The 15,194-nt window shown below is 38.9% G+C and overlaps 1 protein-coding gene across 2 annotated transcripts in view; it reads right to left on the reverse strand.

Moving 5' to 3' along the window:
• Window positions 1–2,342: 2,342 nt before the first annotated feature.
• Window positions 2,343–15,194, reverse strand: part of SGCE (sarcoglycan epsilon) — a 64,658-nt gene continuing 51,806 nt past the window's right edge. For both annotated transcript variants that reach the window (XM_016218835.2, XM_016218833.2), the window contains 2 exons: window positions 5,473–5,516; window positions 2,343–2,626 (listed from right to left, as the gene is read on the reverse strand). In XM_016218835.2, the coding sequence (XP_016074321.1) occupies window positions 2,610–2,626; window positions 5,473–5,516 (61 nt within the window). In that variant the 3' untranslated portion in view covers window positions 2,343–2,609. The remainder of the gene's footprint in view (window positions 2,627–5,472; window positions 5,517–15,194) is intronic.

A 15,194-nucleotide genomic window follows, 5' to 3' on the forward strand; every position in this document is an offset into this window, starting at 1 on the left:
GCTGCACAGGGCTTTCTAACAAAACCCATATTCACTAGGATTTCTTCTCTCAAAAGCACTTATGTTCTCTTTGCCTCAAGCGTCCTTCCTTACTCCACGTTATCTTATGAATTTCTACTCGACCTTTTGATATCGGCACAAACTTCCTCAGGAAATCTCAGGCCTCGCTGACTAGGTCAAATCCCACGGTGACCGGGTTTTATAGCACCAATTATGTTGCCTCACAGCATTCCTTGCAATTGCAATTTGACATGTATTTGTAAGAACCCTTGATTAAACGTCTTGATGTAAACGCCTTGAGGGCAGAGCTTGTGCTTTGTTTGGCTTGTCATGGTATCCTCAGAACATGACCTGACTCCTACTAACATACTGGACGTGCGGTACATAAGCAGCTAGTAGGGTATTCCATGGGAAATTTCAAAATGCAAATTTGTGAAGCAGCTCCATCTTAAAATACTTAAAACTTGCCTGAAAGTTTTTATTCATCCACTCGGTTGGATACAGTGAAGACACAGAAATAGCTCAAATCTTGGACCACCGATCCAGAGGTTATAGACCCCTACTTGCTGTATTTGTACTTGGAAGCTTTGACCTTGGAATTGTTTTTTACTTAATTACCCACTTAGTATTCTCTTAGCCTCAAATTTAGCCTTACATTTTAATCTAATGCTCTTTTCTATCATCAGTGTGGACTTAAAAATGTGAACATCCCCAAAGAGAAGTCATAACATATCGAGTGACTATACCTTAGAGGAAGGAAAAATTACAAACTTTTCAGGGATATCTGGAACCTAGATCTGAGTTTTCTTGAATTCCTGAAAGTGCAGAAAACCACTGCAGTTGGTTTTTTAGGGCAACGCCTTATGGTGGCCAAACTGAAAAAAAATATTCTAATTTAAGTTCACCATTGGGACCCCCTAACTCTCCATGTACTCATTTGCACACTATGAGGATGTTTAGTTGGGATAGAAATCCACAGCATGTGGCAGAATCCTCACATTCTTTTGACCCATAAAGGGCCATTAAGGCTGTTAACAACCAATGAGAAACTATCTGGACTCTTTCTATCAAAATATAAAGTCAGAGGCAAGATTGCTTTTTCAGAGGAAAGTGCAGAGATTAAAGCACTTATCAAAGATTTGTGAGATGCTGGCCAATGATTCCTCTTATCCCAATTCCTCCAAAGAGTCAGTGCAAAAACTGATGCTCACTCCAAGTGCATTTTCTAATCCCCACCGTGGCCTCTCTCCTGGAATAGATGAACCAAATTCCTGATCCCTGATCTGCAGTTCCTGATTTATGGATCATGTATTACTTTGCTCCTGCTCACTTGGACTACCAGGAACAGTTTGCTATCACCTGGCAGGAGCAACAGTACATGAATTCTCTGCCACTGCGCCACCATCTAGTTGTCTGGAGTCATGACGACCTTGGATTCCTCCTAGGACACGAACCTGACCCAATGTATTTACAACCTTAAGATGATCAGTCCCAAAGAACTGCCAGTAGCACTGCCCTCATTGCCTTGGAAAGGAGTAAGAATAGGAGGTACATTTTTAAGAAATCAAATAACCTACATTCTCTGTGAAGTCCCAGGAAGAAGTGGAGTGTGGGCAGGGTTTCCAAGGTCAAGGACATGATGGAGCATTCTCCCTAAGTGGAGGACAAGTAGTTGCATGCAATGCTAATAGGGAATCTTTTGGGATTTTGGAATCAGATTTAGATAGCATCTGTGTGTCCTCTGGCCAATTAACAAATGACACAGAAACCTCCCCAGAGCAGGGTAAGGAAAGGTCTCCTGGCTGGCCCAGTCTGCTTGCTGCAGCCCTGCTAGACGGCCTGCTGGCCCTCTGACCTAACATGCATGAAGCAGACTGACATAGTATGGAGGAAACTCTGCTAAGCCTGGCATGCAGTGTTATCACAGGGGAGCCCAGGGTTTTGGATCTAATTCATGTCACCATCAGCAGGTAACTATTCTCTTTTTTGAGTAATAGCTCCTCTGATTATAGAGTCAAGTAACTATGCAGCCTGGGCTGCCCTTCACGAACTGGATGTCCCCAGATGCACAATCCATAAAACCACGGTTACCGTATAAAACACTCCAAGAAGTGGTATAGAAGACAACAGACTTTATGGGCCACAAGGAGAGGAGTATTATTTCAGTGGGTCGCTCACTTAGAACGCAGAGCATGGACACTTCATTCGCTTATAGGAAACGCTTAACAATATCTTGCTGAATGAAGAATGAACATACGCACCTGTTCCTTAGCAACAAAAGCTTCCTACTCCATAGGAGGCAATCGACTACTGCTCGAAGTAAATTTCACCAGGCGTTAGGCTTCATTAATAATATTTATTTTAAAGATCACTTTTTATTGTAACAAATATAAAGTCATCGATGTTTTACAAAGTGTCAAAAATGCTTTAAGTACAAAAGAAATACATTGGTAAAACGAAAGTTACATTGTATTATTTGGTACATACTTAATATGTTGCCATGCATACCATATGGCAGAAAAGCTCATGCATTATTGGAAGAGAAGAGATAAGCTGTAACGGCTATATTGTCTGATCACAAATTCATTGCCTCGGTCAGTTTTCTTTCTTCAGGGATACCATTTACCTGCAATGTGTAAAACGAATAAGGGCATGCGTTAGGGCATGGGCATTGTAGATTTTGAGCAAAACATATTATGGCAAGGAGTGATTTTCTATCCTCTTACCATAATTTAAAGTAATTTCTCTGCATTTGGTATAAAATTTTTTAAAGAGGAAAAATTCTACCTTAGTCCCTTCCGTCTCGAGCCAGAGCTCTAATGTTCTGTGTCTGTCAAAAGGCAGGGCCTGCAAATGCCTCCCGCAGCGACAAGCAGAACGCGCCGACTGCGGGGTGTATCGCTGAACCTCGGCATCGTGGCTTTTTAGAAACCACCAGGCGGGTTGGAAGAGATGAGAAAATGGGAAAAAAGGGAAGGGGCATCCATCCTAACGGCCTGGGCCTGGTCCAAAAGCGAGTGTTACTTATTGTCAGCTTTTAACTGCTCTATTACCCCAGCCAGTGCTGAAGTCTAGGATTACAACACCGCAGCCAGTTCATTTCTTAAACTTCTGACAGTCATTTAAAAGAAAACAACTAACTCAGTAAAACAAACTTCAAAATATACTCTCCCCTGACAAATTCCATATAGGCAGCTCCAAATAAATCAGTTGGCACCCAAGTGACAGGCTGTGCTTAAATTACCTTCACAAAGAGAACTGTACACTGTTATTTGCCACTGTCACCCCAAAAGTCAAGAGAAGAAAACCGTGACACTTAGCATACTGCTCCGAGGGACTCGGGAAAAGCGAATTATTATTTCCTGATAATCATGCAAAAATCTCGTTCCCTCTCTGTGGTCCTGCGCTCGCGAGGGTGGAGAAACAGAGAGGGTGTTGTGCCCGTGACAATACACATTGGTTCCGTGTGGACAGAACAGAGCGACTTAGAAACTGAGTAACAAACTTTACTTTTTCATTTAAACGAACAGAATGGGAAGAAAGAATGGAACCTTCCCATTTAGCTCTTCTCTCCAGGAGACTTGACTCTATTTGATTTTACATTTATCAGAGGCAGAAACACAACAGTCTATCACAATTATTTTTAAAAATGCTAGAGTAGTCTCTCCCCTCTTAGCATTTAAATACTTTGGAGACTCACCCAAAACAAGATGAAGAAAGAAAACAACCATGGGAAAGTAGAGCACTTTAGTCAATAATATGCTCCAAATTACAGAAAAATAGAAGAAAACAAGAGGGTAAGAGGCTATGGTATTATTAACCTAAAAGGACCAAAGCTTTCCTGATTCAAGCAAAATGCCTGCTCCCCAAAACCTGTTTTAGAAAAATAATTAAAAAAAAATAGGTTGAACAACCTAAAATCCCCCTAGGGAAATTCTCTGGCTCTTATCACATTGACTTAGGTGTAAATTGTTCTTGTATTTGGAAATGCTGCCTATTACTAAAATGAAGCATGCTAACAGAGCTACTTGCTAAAAATCTATAGTGCTATCAAGGAAATTCCCTAATATCATCTACTTAGGTTTCCTTATTTCCCCCAGTGGGAGACTACGTAAAATCTGAACCTTTTTCAAATATTCAAAAAATATTTCTGTTTTGCAAGAAATTGTCTCACTTCTATTCATTCCTTGCCTGAAATAATTAAAAATCAGAGGAAAGACATCTCTGGAGAGATGGAAGTCTATCAGGTTAAAGAAGTTTTAGCATTTCCATTGTAGAACTAGTCTTTAAATTTTTTTCCTCTTTAAAAAACTAAAAGCCATGTAATTAGAAGTAGTGGGAATTCATTTATTTCTTTGCTCTTTAGATAACATATTTATAACAAAGTTTGTCCCTTCATCAATCTCCTGAATGTTTACATCGATATATTGAACAGTCTTGTTGAAACATGTTAGCACTTAATTAAAACAAGTAATCAAAATTGTGGGGGGAAATCCTGATAAATGTTATCTCGTAATTAAAATCTGATGAACAACTTCATTATACTTGCCTCAAATCTTTGAAAAGTTGTCAAACGAAAATCTCCTTAAATTCCCGAAAGCAGTAACAGAGAAGATAATTTTTGAATGAAAATATCCAATACATTTCTATATGTGCCTGATGTTTTTAAGAGACGTACTTAGTAGCTCCCCTACCACAATACCACTATTCAGGCTCGGAATTCCACATCCAACTTACAACATTTTTCAAACTTCTCTTGCTTTTCCAAAAGAGCTAAAAAGGCATTACTGGTTGCCTGGCAATTAGAACTAGGAACCAACCACTAATTAGAAGACAATCATGAATAAGTTATCTACTCGGTACCGAGATGAATGAAATAATTGGCTGTGGAAAATTTTTAGGGACACTTGAAAGAAATACACCGAAAGAAAGCAAGTCTTAGGGAAACAGAATAGTCCAGGGAGGATTGTCCACCATCTTGTCGTCATTGGCCATGTGATGAGGCTTTTAAAAGTGGCATTAGGACGGGCCAACCATTTCTCATTTATCCCCCTGAAGCCTCAGTGATTAGCCACAATGGTTTCCTTTTGTAAGAGTCAGTTTCAAGCTGCTCACTTACTGAGACAAATCCTGGGTGCATCTAAGCTCAGGATCTTTCATACCACGGGGAAGAATAGGGAGCTTGGCTGAAGGAAGGGATTTCATTCCGTCTCCCTTAATTAGACGGGACCTCCATGGACGCTTTTGCTCTAAGATCATTTACCCTGTGTTTATCGCGCTGATGCCAACCTAACCAATAATCCAAGCTATTATTCTGAAGTTCTAACTCTGATTAAGGAACGACACAATTGTTTTGCCTTACTTGCTAAAGCTAAAGCTTCAGAAATTATAGAGTGCTATAATTAGCTTTTAATCTATTAACTTCACTCATAAACATCCATGTATTAGTACATCAGTTTATTTAGTACTCACCTGTAGTCTGCTGCTGGGGAATCTGAGTCTGATGTGGCAAGTTCCTAGAAACGATTAATGTTTTTTAGTAAAACGGTTTGCATACACACATGTAAACAAAGGACAGGCATATTCGAATGAAAGCCTTTAGAGCCAGAAAGGGCCCCAGAAATCATCTAATCCAGCAGACACCCCCACACACACCCATGAGCTTCTAGATGAGGAAACTGAGGTCCAAGGAAGACGAATAAGAACAGTATTGCTAACACTCATGGACTTGCTACTACATGCAATATCCTACCTCACAACAAACCCCAGGAGGCAGGTATTATTTCCCCCAGGTTATGGATGAAAAAACAGGCTTAGAGACTACACAGCTAGGAAGGGGCAGACAAAGATGTGAACACAGGGGCTCCAGGGCTTGTGTCTGTAACCTGTACACTTGCAGATCCAGGTCTAGAACCCATTTACACACTCACACACCCTCACAGGACAACATATATAACCATCTTCATTCACTGTGCTAAACCTATGCTCCTCTCGCCCCAGCCTAGGGAACGACACCTGCCATCCTCCCCGCTGCACTAGTCAGAACACAGAAGTCATCGCTGACCCTTCCCTCTCCTTCAGTCCTCACATCCAGGCACCTGAGAACTCCTGACGATTCTCCTCAGTTTTATTTGAATCTGTCTCCTTTCCCAGCTCCATTGCTAACTTGGCTGAAGCTATCATCACTTCTCGCTGGATCTTTGCAATGGATCGGAACTGTTTCTCTCACTCCCACTCTTGCTTCCTTATAATCCACTGTGCACACTGTCACATGATCTTCCAAGACACAAATCTAATTATGTCATTCAAATATCACACGTTTCATTGTTTTCTTACACCTACCTACAAACTAACTTTCCAGATTTTCAGTGTGCCCTAGAAGGCCATCAATATATCTGGACCCGAGCAGCCGGTGTGGCTCAGTGGTTGAGCATCCTATGATCCAGGAGATCTCGGTTCCATTCCCCATCAGGGCCGCCCAGCAGGAGGCAGCCAATCAATGACTCTCTCATCATTGATGTTTCTCTCTCTCTCCCTCTCCCTTCCTCTCTCTGAAATCAATAAAGACATATTTTAAAAATATATATCTGGACCCTACATGGGGGCCTCCCTGACTGCCTGAAACAGAACCACCACCACCATGGCCCACTACCATTTCTTGCACCCAACCAGCTCCCATCTGTCCTTGTAAATTCAAAATTTGTTACAGTGAACACATAATTACTCTTAGAATTTAAAAATACCCCCAGGAATGCTAACTACATTTTAACTTATTATTTTTAATTAAAAAGATAACCTCTCAAGCATTACCTCTTTTATGCCTCCGCACTCTCTAGGCACCACCCCAGTTTACCATTTAGCACGCTTTACATGCCGACTGTCATTGGGTTTCCCTCACCTTTAACTGCCCCAAAGTGCCTCAACGGTAAGAGCCATCCTGTTTTGTTTAGTATCCCCAGCAATAAGCATGAAATAAATACGGTTTGAATGAATACATGCAAAAAGTGAAGATGCTTACAGAGGTTCACATAACACACGTGTTTATTAACATTCACATACACCCATTTAGTTTCAAATCTGGGGGGTATTAAAATTAGTGTACAAAAAAGTACAATTCAGATTTGAGGTAGAATAAATGCTAGGCGTTAGCCCCTTGCTACAGAGTAGGGTTTGATCCAAGCCAGGGATTTTCAAAGTTTTTTTGTTTCTCTTCAGCAATGGAATTCCTTTTAATTGAAATCCTAAGCAGAACTCCTGACGTACAAAAGAGATAACCGTGAGGTTGCCCCAGTTGAAACCCGGGAGCGAGGAATCCCTCCTGCTTTGTTTCCTATGCCCCACATGCTGGCCCCTAGGGCATTTCTAAGAAACCTCAAGAAGCAAAGTTTGAAAGCCACTGATCTAAAAGCATCTCAGCCAGACAAATATGTTCCAATACAGCAATCTAAAGTGGAAAACAGTACATGCTGGTTAAATGCTGTTTAAACTCTTAGTCTACAGGAATGTTAATGACTGAGTGATTTTATTTTATTTTTTAAATTTCAGTTCCATTTTAATATACTGTTAAGGAAATAACAAAATCAATTCTAATTCGAATCGAGGAAGTTGCTTAAGGATTCATCTCAATAATTACCTTCCTTTTGCTATTACCTATCAGCCCTACTTATCCTTGTGTGGTCTCAGGGAGGTTGGTTTATGTATTTTTTTTGGTTTATTTATTCTTTCCATTTCATACAAGGTGTTTATGGTGGTTTCGGTGATGAAAGTAAAAAGATTAATTTATAAACCACAAGAGGAAATAAGTTCTAGATTTAAAGTTGGGGAAAACAAACATCTTTACTACAAAAGTAAAAATACAATTTCATGGGCGTTTGGAAAGGGGAGAGGAGCTTTGTTTTAGCTTCCTGGGTAAAACTAATTTGGGCCTTTTCCACATTAGGAACTAATGCAGCACATAAACACATACACCCTTCCTCATTTCCTGTCCTCTCCAGCTCTACCTAGCCTATTAATGGGTCAAATCAATATAGTTACACACAATAAAAATACCAAAGAGGAAAAAGAAAGCCCTTCAGAAGCTGTAGATCAAGGATACCAAAATTCAAAATCAACATTTAAATGAAGTCATTGGAGAAGGGGCTGCCATTGGTCAGCCCAACTTACCCTTCTGTGGAACACAACTTGAAAACCACGGATCAAAATCCACCTACATCCCGCCACTCCTCTCTAGCCTCCGCATTCTCCTCTTGGGCTGCACTGCTAAGCTTCCTACGTAGCAAGGGACTTGGCTAGGTTTGAAGAGAAACGGTTGGCTGAGAAAGGGCCATACATACACAAACCAGCAAGGAATCTGAAGATGTATGAGAAAGCAACTATCACGCTGGTTTGCGGGTTTGAAAGTATCGGCAGTATGAGCCCCAACTGGTTAAGCTGGACAATGCACATGAGCTCCTCGAGACTTCAACTGAATCTTCGATGCGTTATAGGAGAGCGCTTCTGTGTGCGAGAATGTGCTCAACGAAAATGTGGAGATTCCACTTCCCCAGAGTCTCCAGGGTGTACACACAGAGCCCTGTTTTCGCAGTTTCCCAAACTTGCGACCACATGTGAACCGGTGAGGGTTAAGAGTGTTAATGTATCTCTGATGGGCACATGTGAAATGTATATTCCATTCGAGAGCTGGAGAGAGATACCCCATAAGAGCACTGCTTCAGGCATCCTGGGGAAAATGCCTATGACAAACTGCTATAGTTAAGGAGCAGACAACTCAGTAAGAAAACAGAGCCATTTCCATCGCTGGTGGAAAAGCAGGCTGCTAAAGGCAATTATACAGGAGAGAGGGGGTTGACTTCAAAGAGAATTCCTATAATCCTTCAAAGAAAGGACCTTTATAAAGGCATAAAACTATTTTAGAATAATTAAGTTATTAATGGACTAACTGAAAGATTATTATGTATAAACGGCATTACATAGAAAAAAAGACTTAAGAAAACTTGTGGTTCTCTAAATTATCAGCGTTAATTATTTTCTAATTTCACTACCATTAATTACATGCATTTAAATAGAAAATTATGTAAATCAGCTAGTGCACAAACTTCATTCTTTAAGAAAGTAAAGGTAATACCTTGCAAATTAATAAATAAATGATTTGGGGAAAGTACACAATTATTTATTATTTGTACAACCATTTTAAGGTAATTTGACATTCTTAGATATCCTGCAGAGTAATTCTATGAGTAAGGTTGATTATTATCAACCCATTATAATATTTCTATTTGCTTGAAGACTCAAAAGCAAAGAAAGGTTAAGTGATTTGTGTAAAAGCCACATAATCTGTGCCAGAGTTGAAAATAAATGACAGTTTAGTTATGTGGAATACAAAACACTTCTCTTTTGAATTAGCATGGAGTCATTTAACAGTAAGATGTAGTAATGTATTTTTGAAATTTCCCAGTTATTTCAGCAAAATTGACATTGTTCAAACTTTGCTGATTTGGACCCTGTAACTTTTACTAAGGGACAAGGCCATTCTGTGGATTAAATGGGGAAGACACAAAGAAACTGGAATCACTATAATTGTTAACTTCAAAACCTAATTGTAACTAAAATCAATGCATAGAGAAAGAAGACACTCATTTACTTCTTTTCATTTCTCCCCTACTTGTATAAAGCCAAAAGCAAGCCTGTCACAGCTTTAAAGTGATGCCGTACAAACCTATAGAAGCAAAATCCATGAAAGAGATACTGCATTTACTGCTTTCAGAGTATACTCATTAAATTAAAAAAAAAAGTTAATGGCTCCAAAATATCCTTGGCTGGTTAACATTTCTTGAAATCATTACCTTGGTCCCCTGAAACATTCTCTTCAACTGATACTTTTATTGAAACCTAATTTCTTACTTATAGAATTTTATCATAAAGTTTGTTTTATTATTACCAAAGGAAAGACAAATGTAACAAATACTTCAGAAAAATGCTCAAATGATTAGGTACAAAATATCTTTAAGTAGAAGACTTAATTCTACTTTTATACTTGTTAATTTGCAAAAGATTAAGCCCAACCTACCTCTTGTTATGAGAGAGGCCCCATTACCCTGGATTAGGCACTGTGTTTTGTATAATGAATAAGAAAAAAAATTGTATAGCCAATTAAGATCTTCTAAAGCCAAGCCAGGAGTGGCTCAGCGGTTGAGCGTCAACCTAGGACCCAGGGGATCGGGGTTCGATTCCCAGTCAGGGCACATACCCGGGTTGAGGGCTCGATCCCCAGTCCGGGGCGTGCAGGAAGCAGCCGATCAATGACTCTCATCATTGATGTTTCTATCTCTCTCTCTCCCCCTCTCCCTTCCTCTCTGAAATCAATAAAGATATATTTTTTTAAAAAATCATCCCAGAACATGTCTGGGAATTTCCCCCTACTCTGCATTGCATTCAATCCTGTATGCAGATGCCTCCCACTCAGGAAAAACTGACAGACACTGATGTTGGTTTAAGAAAACAATAATGAGGCAGATGTACCCCCTAAAAGACCACGTAAAACATTACAAGTTTAAGAATGAGTTATTTTTCAGAAAATTGATTATCTGGCATCCTCCAGTCAATGCCTGCCATAAAACTGCAAAAATGAGTTCAATTTCCCAGTGGTTTTTGGCTTGTCAAGGTCTAGCATCCTTCTGCCCCATCCAGGCACTGTTTTTCTAATCCGCAGGCCCCTCTCACCTCTCCACTCGGGCAGCTTAGGAAGGTGTGAAAAGTCCAGAGGCTGACAAGCCCAAACCCACAAACAGCCCAATGCTCTAGATAACGTGCGGGGCTGCCCACTTTCACACTTTTCTTTTGCACACGGCCCTCAGGGAGAATTAGGAGAAACTTATTCCTCTTAAAACTCCACGTGGTAGAAGAGAGTGAACAACAACCTTCCCCACCTCCACCCTCAACAGAAATACCAGGAATACTAATCTGGCTTTCTGAATCCCCAAACCCGGGTCCTTTAACTGTTTAAATCAGGGATTCTCAACCCCTTTTCCTGCTCCAGCATAACACATGTCCACCAGAGTCCAAATCCCCAGAAGGAGGGTCCTGCACTAATCAGTAAGAGCTCCACATATGAGTGTGACCTTCAACTTGGTTTGAGATAACCACGCTAGACCATCTCTCTTCAGTCCTTTTAAGACTTGGAATTTGATTTTTTAAAATTTAAATAATCACAAAGCTTTATCTTTGAGGTATGTCAGTCAAATCTGTAATGTATATATATATATTAATATATCCTTATTGATTTCAGAGAGAGGAAAGGAGAGGGGGAGAGAGAGATAGAAACATCAATGATGTGAGAGTCACTGGTCGGCTGCCTCCTGCACTCCCCCAACTGGGGATGGAGCCCGCAACCCAGGCATGTGCCCTGACTGGGAATCGAACCCTGATCGCCTGGATCCTAGGTCAAAGCTCAACTGTTGAGCCATGCCCGGCCGGGCTGTAATATATTTTTGATGTTAAATCTTTGGTCAAAAACATAACCCTTAATTACAGAATGATTTTTTGGGGAGACAAATAAAAATTTACTTTTTAAAGAATTATTTCATGATGTGACTTTCCAGCAATGAATTATAATAAGGGGACTGTCTATAGAGGGAAAAATTATTTTTACTCTTAATGGTAATATTTATTCACCAAACTACAAAGAAGAAACCCTAGTTATACTAGGGGTGGGGGGCATTCTACAGAATATGTGGCTAGTGCTCCTCAAGACTGTCAAGGTCAATGGAACAAGGAAGGCGTAAGACACCTTCCAGACCAGACCAGAGAAGACTAAGAGACATGCCAATTATTGTGTCCTAGGCAGAATCCTGGAACAGAAAAAGGACTTTAGAGGGAAAACTAATGAAACCTGGAAAAACAAAAGCACTGGTGCTGGTTTCTTGGTTGTAACAAATATAATAAAATACTGTAAGAGGGGTATCTGGAAATCTCTGTATTATCTTTTCAACTTTTCTGTACCTTGAAAATCATTCCAAAATAATGTTATTAAATAATAACTACATTAGCAAAGATCAAATTACATTTCCCTTACATTTCTACTCTGTGATATTTGAACAGGCTGTCTGCATTGCCTCTGTACTCTGAGAAGGAGAGGACCTCTGCACAAATGAAATCTTTCCTTTCTGAGCATGTGTTGCATTTCCAGTTTCTTCCCACTGTCTGGTCACCTTGCCTGTAACCTGGAGCAGAGAACCTTCTGACCTTCTGAGGTCAATGACCACACACCTATCCCTGACTTGACCAAGACAGGTAAATGATCTCATCTCACTTTTAACCCAACTTAGCTTTGTCTCTTATCCGAGTCAGCTGCAAATAATGAAACATCTGTTACTGTCTAATTTATGGTGCAAGTCAGGAGTCTTATGAAGCATTCTACCAAAAAACAAAACCTCAAAACAATAAAACATAGCTGTGAAATTGATAACTGTGACAGCCTCTCATTACACAACTGTCACGAGTTCTCTATACCTCATGGATTAACTTGTTAAAAAGACCCAAATAAGTTCCTGTGCAGCTTTGAATGTTCTCGAGTCTTGCCTAGAAGCTGCATCCTTATGCTTGGATATTTCTGGTATTGAGTCTGAAGAATAAATGCAAAACCCAGTATCTAGCTGAATTATTTATGAGTGACAAAGTCAGTACAGTTAGTAAGAACAGGTGAAGATGAAATGCATGCCCTTTTAGGAAGGGTTAATTACTATACGCCAGGCAGCATTATCCAAGCATATACTCGATTATCAAGTACTGCAAGTCCTCATCAAATATCTCATTTTAATGTTAAGAATTCAGTTCGATTCAGATGACCAAAATATTTATATATGTGTACTTGGTACCGAAACAGAACTTTAAAGACAAGGCAATGCTTTCAAGGTAAGGAGTAAAAGCTGAATTTGAGTAAAGGACAGCTGTGACAAACCTGATACAATAAATTTCCTATTATCTGGCATGGTTGGAAAATGAGGTTAATCACATATTCTAGCTTATAGGGAGTTACCATAGAGACCGTGCACATTTTATCCATTTACAAGAATATAAGAAAGATAATATACACTCAACACTGAAACTACACCAAATGTAATTTAATTTCCCTCTGATGAGTCAGACACACTTGATGATCTCGCAGTGCCTCAGAATAATCATTGTGAACATCATCAATTATCTATGTACCCTGTTTATATAGAAGTACTAGTTAATGGAGTTTTTCCATTAGCAGAAATCTGAATAACATAAATGTTTTCTGGGTTTAAAAATACATACATGGTCAAATTGTTGCAAGTTCAATAAAATGACCTACTGCATTTACAAAGAAAGATGTGATCAACATAATGACAATTTTGCTGTGGAAAGACCAGGAAGATACATTTGGTGGTAAACTAGATAGATATTTTTATTTTGCTTGTATATAAGTAGCAACATTGCAAAATCCTAACCACAAGAAATCAAAATAATTTTTAAGGACCTATTCTTATACTTAATATATATAATATATATGGTTAGAAAGGATATCTAAAAAAATAGTTCAACCTTTTCCTCTCCCTTAAACTTCACCAGCAATAGTGTTTTACTGATTTACAAACATATTCAAGTTCCTCTACTCATGACGAATGGTTCTCTATTCTAAAATTTGACAATATTGTCGACAGAAGCATTTCCCAAACTGTTTTCTTTAAAGGGTTACATCTTCTGACCTTTCCCCATGGACTCACAAAACATATCAACACACTAAAGGCTCTGAGAACTCTTCTGATTTAAAAAACTAAAAAACAAACCTGTTTCTCAAGTGTATTTGATCATTTCATTTTTGAGCACATATATCAACATTTCACTAGTACTCTTGGGTAAAGAATATAAGACATGGTAGCCTTAAAGAATTCTTTAACTCTTTTCATTCTGAAAGTGAGTGATTAGGCTGTTCATAATTTTCATCTAAAATGGGCAGGAGAGATTGCTCAATTGTGAACTATTACAATCTTATTGAAATTTTCTCATTAGTACCTAATCCTAGTAAAATGGGTTTTATGATGACTCACTAACCATCAGAGAACATAAAAATCCATCCCCTCCATTCAGTATGACTCAACTTTGTCACACTCTAATATTTACATTCCTGATAGAATATTAATGTTACCAAAACTCCAAATTTTAAATTACACAATTTTCCCTACTGTTAATAGGACTTGAATCAGTTGCTCACACACACATGCACATACATACGTTGGCCTATTCAACACTAGGTAAATTATGTTAGAAGAATTCAGGAAAATACTCACAGTACATTTAGATTTCCAGAGTATTTTGGACTCTGACTGAGTCTGTTTATACTACTCATAGTAATTAGTATTTAATTTTCAAATCATCATATGCATTTTACATGGTTACAAAATAAGCACCCCAAAGGGAAAATGTATGCACCCAGTACGGTTGCATACATTTACTAATCTTTAATTAGTAAGAGGTTATTTTTATATCATACCCCAAGGTTCATGTGTATGTGTGTGTGGGGGGGGGGGAGGGGGGTTCTGAATATCTATCGTATTTCCAGAACTGAAAAAGAGCAGGGTCTCAAAATCAAACTTGCAACTTCCTTGGGGAAATTGATTTTTAAAATATGCTTAAAAAAAGAAAAAAGAGCCATGTTCTTAAAAATAAATGACAGCTTTACCTATAATTCATTTACATCAAAATTGATCTAGGCATATCACGTGGCGTTCTAAAGAGCACCTGAGTAGTTTCCTCAACCCCTCTCTCCCATATCTGTCTTTCCAGGCTTTCTGAGCATAATCCTCACACAACAGAGAAGGTTTGCACTAATAAACTGTGTTTTTAGCCAAAATTGAAACTACTCATTTTGATACACAAGCAGAGCACACAAAAAAATTTAGATTAAATCAGTCTGTGGTAATAACATTAAAATTATAGGTTAACAGGAGCAAATAATTCTAATAATAGCACTAAAAATAATCGATTTGTCATGCTTTAGAATATGCTTCTCTTTTCACAATTAACTCATCTCTGAGCAAACATGTTAGTTTATCAGCTGTGTCAACTTCTTTAATATTTAAAGTAAATGTCATCTTGTTTGGATTATTGAAGGGGGAAAAAAAAGCATTTCCTGAAAATAATTCTATTAATTTGGGTCAGCACAGTGGGGTTGG

Source organism: Miniopterus natalensis, chromosome 10 (assembly GCF_054644295.1).
Source record: "Miniopterus natalensis isolate mMinNat1 chromosome 10, mMinNat1.hap1, whole genome shotgun sequence".
In the NCBI taxonomy this organism is placed as follows: domain Eukaryota; kingdom Metazoa; phylum Chordata; class Mammalia; order Chiroptera; family Miniopteridae; genus Miniopterus; species Miniopterus natalensis.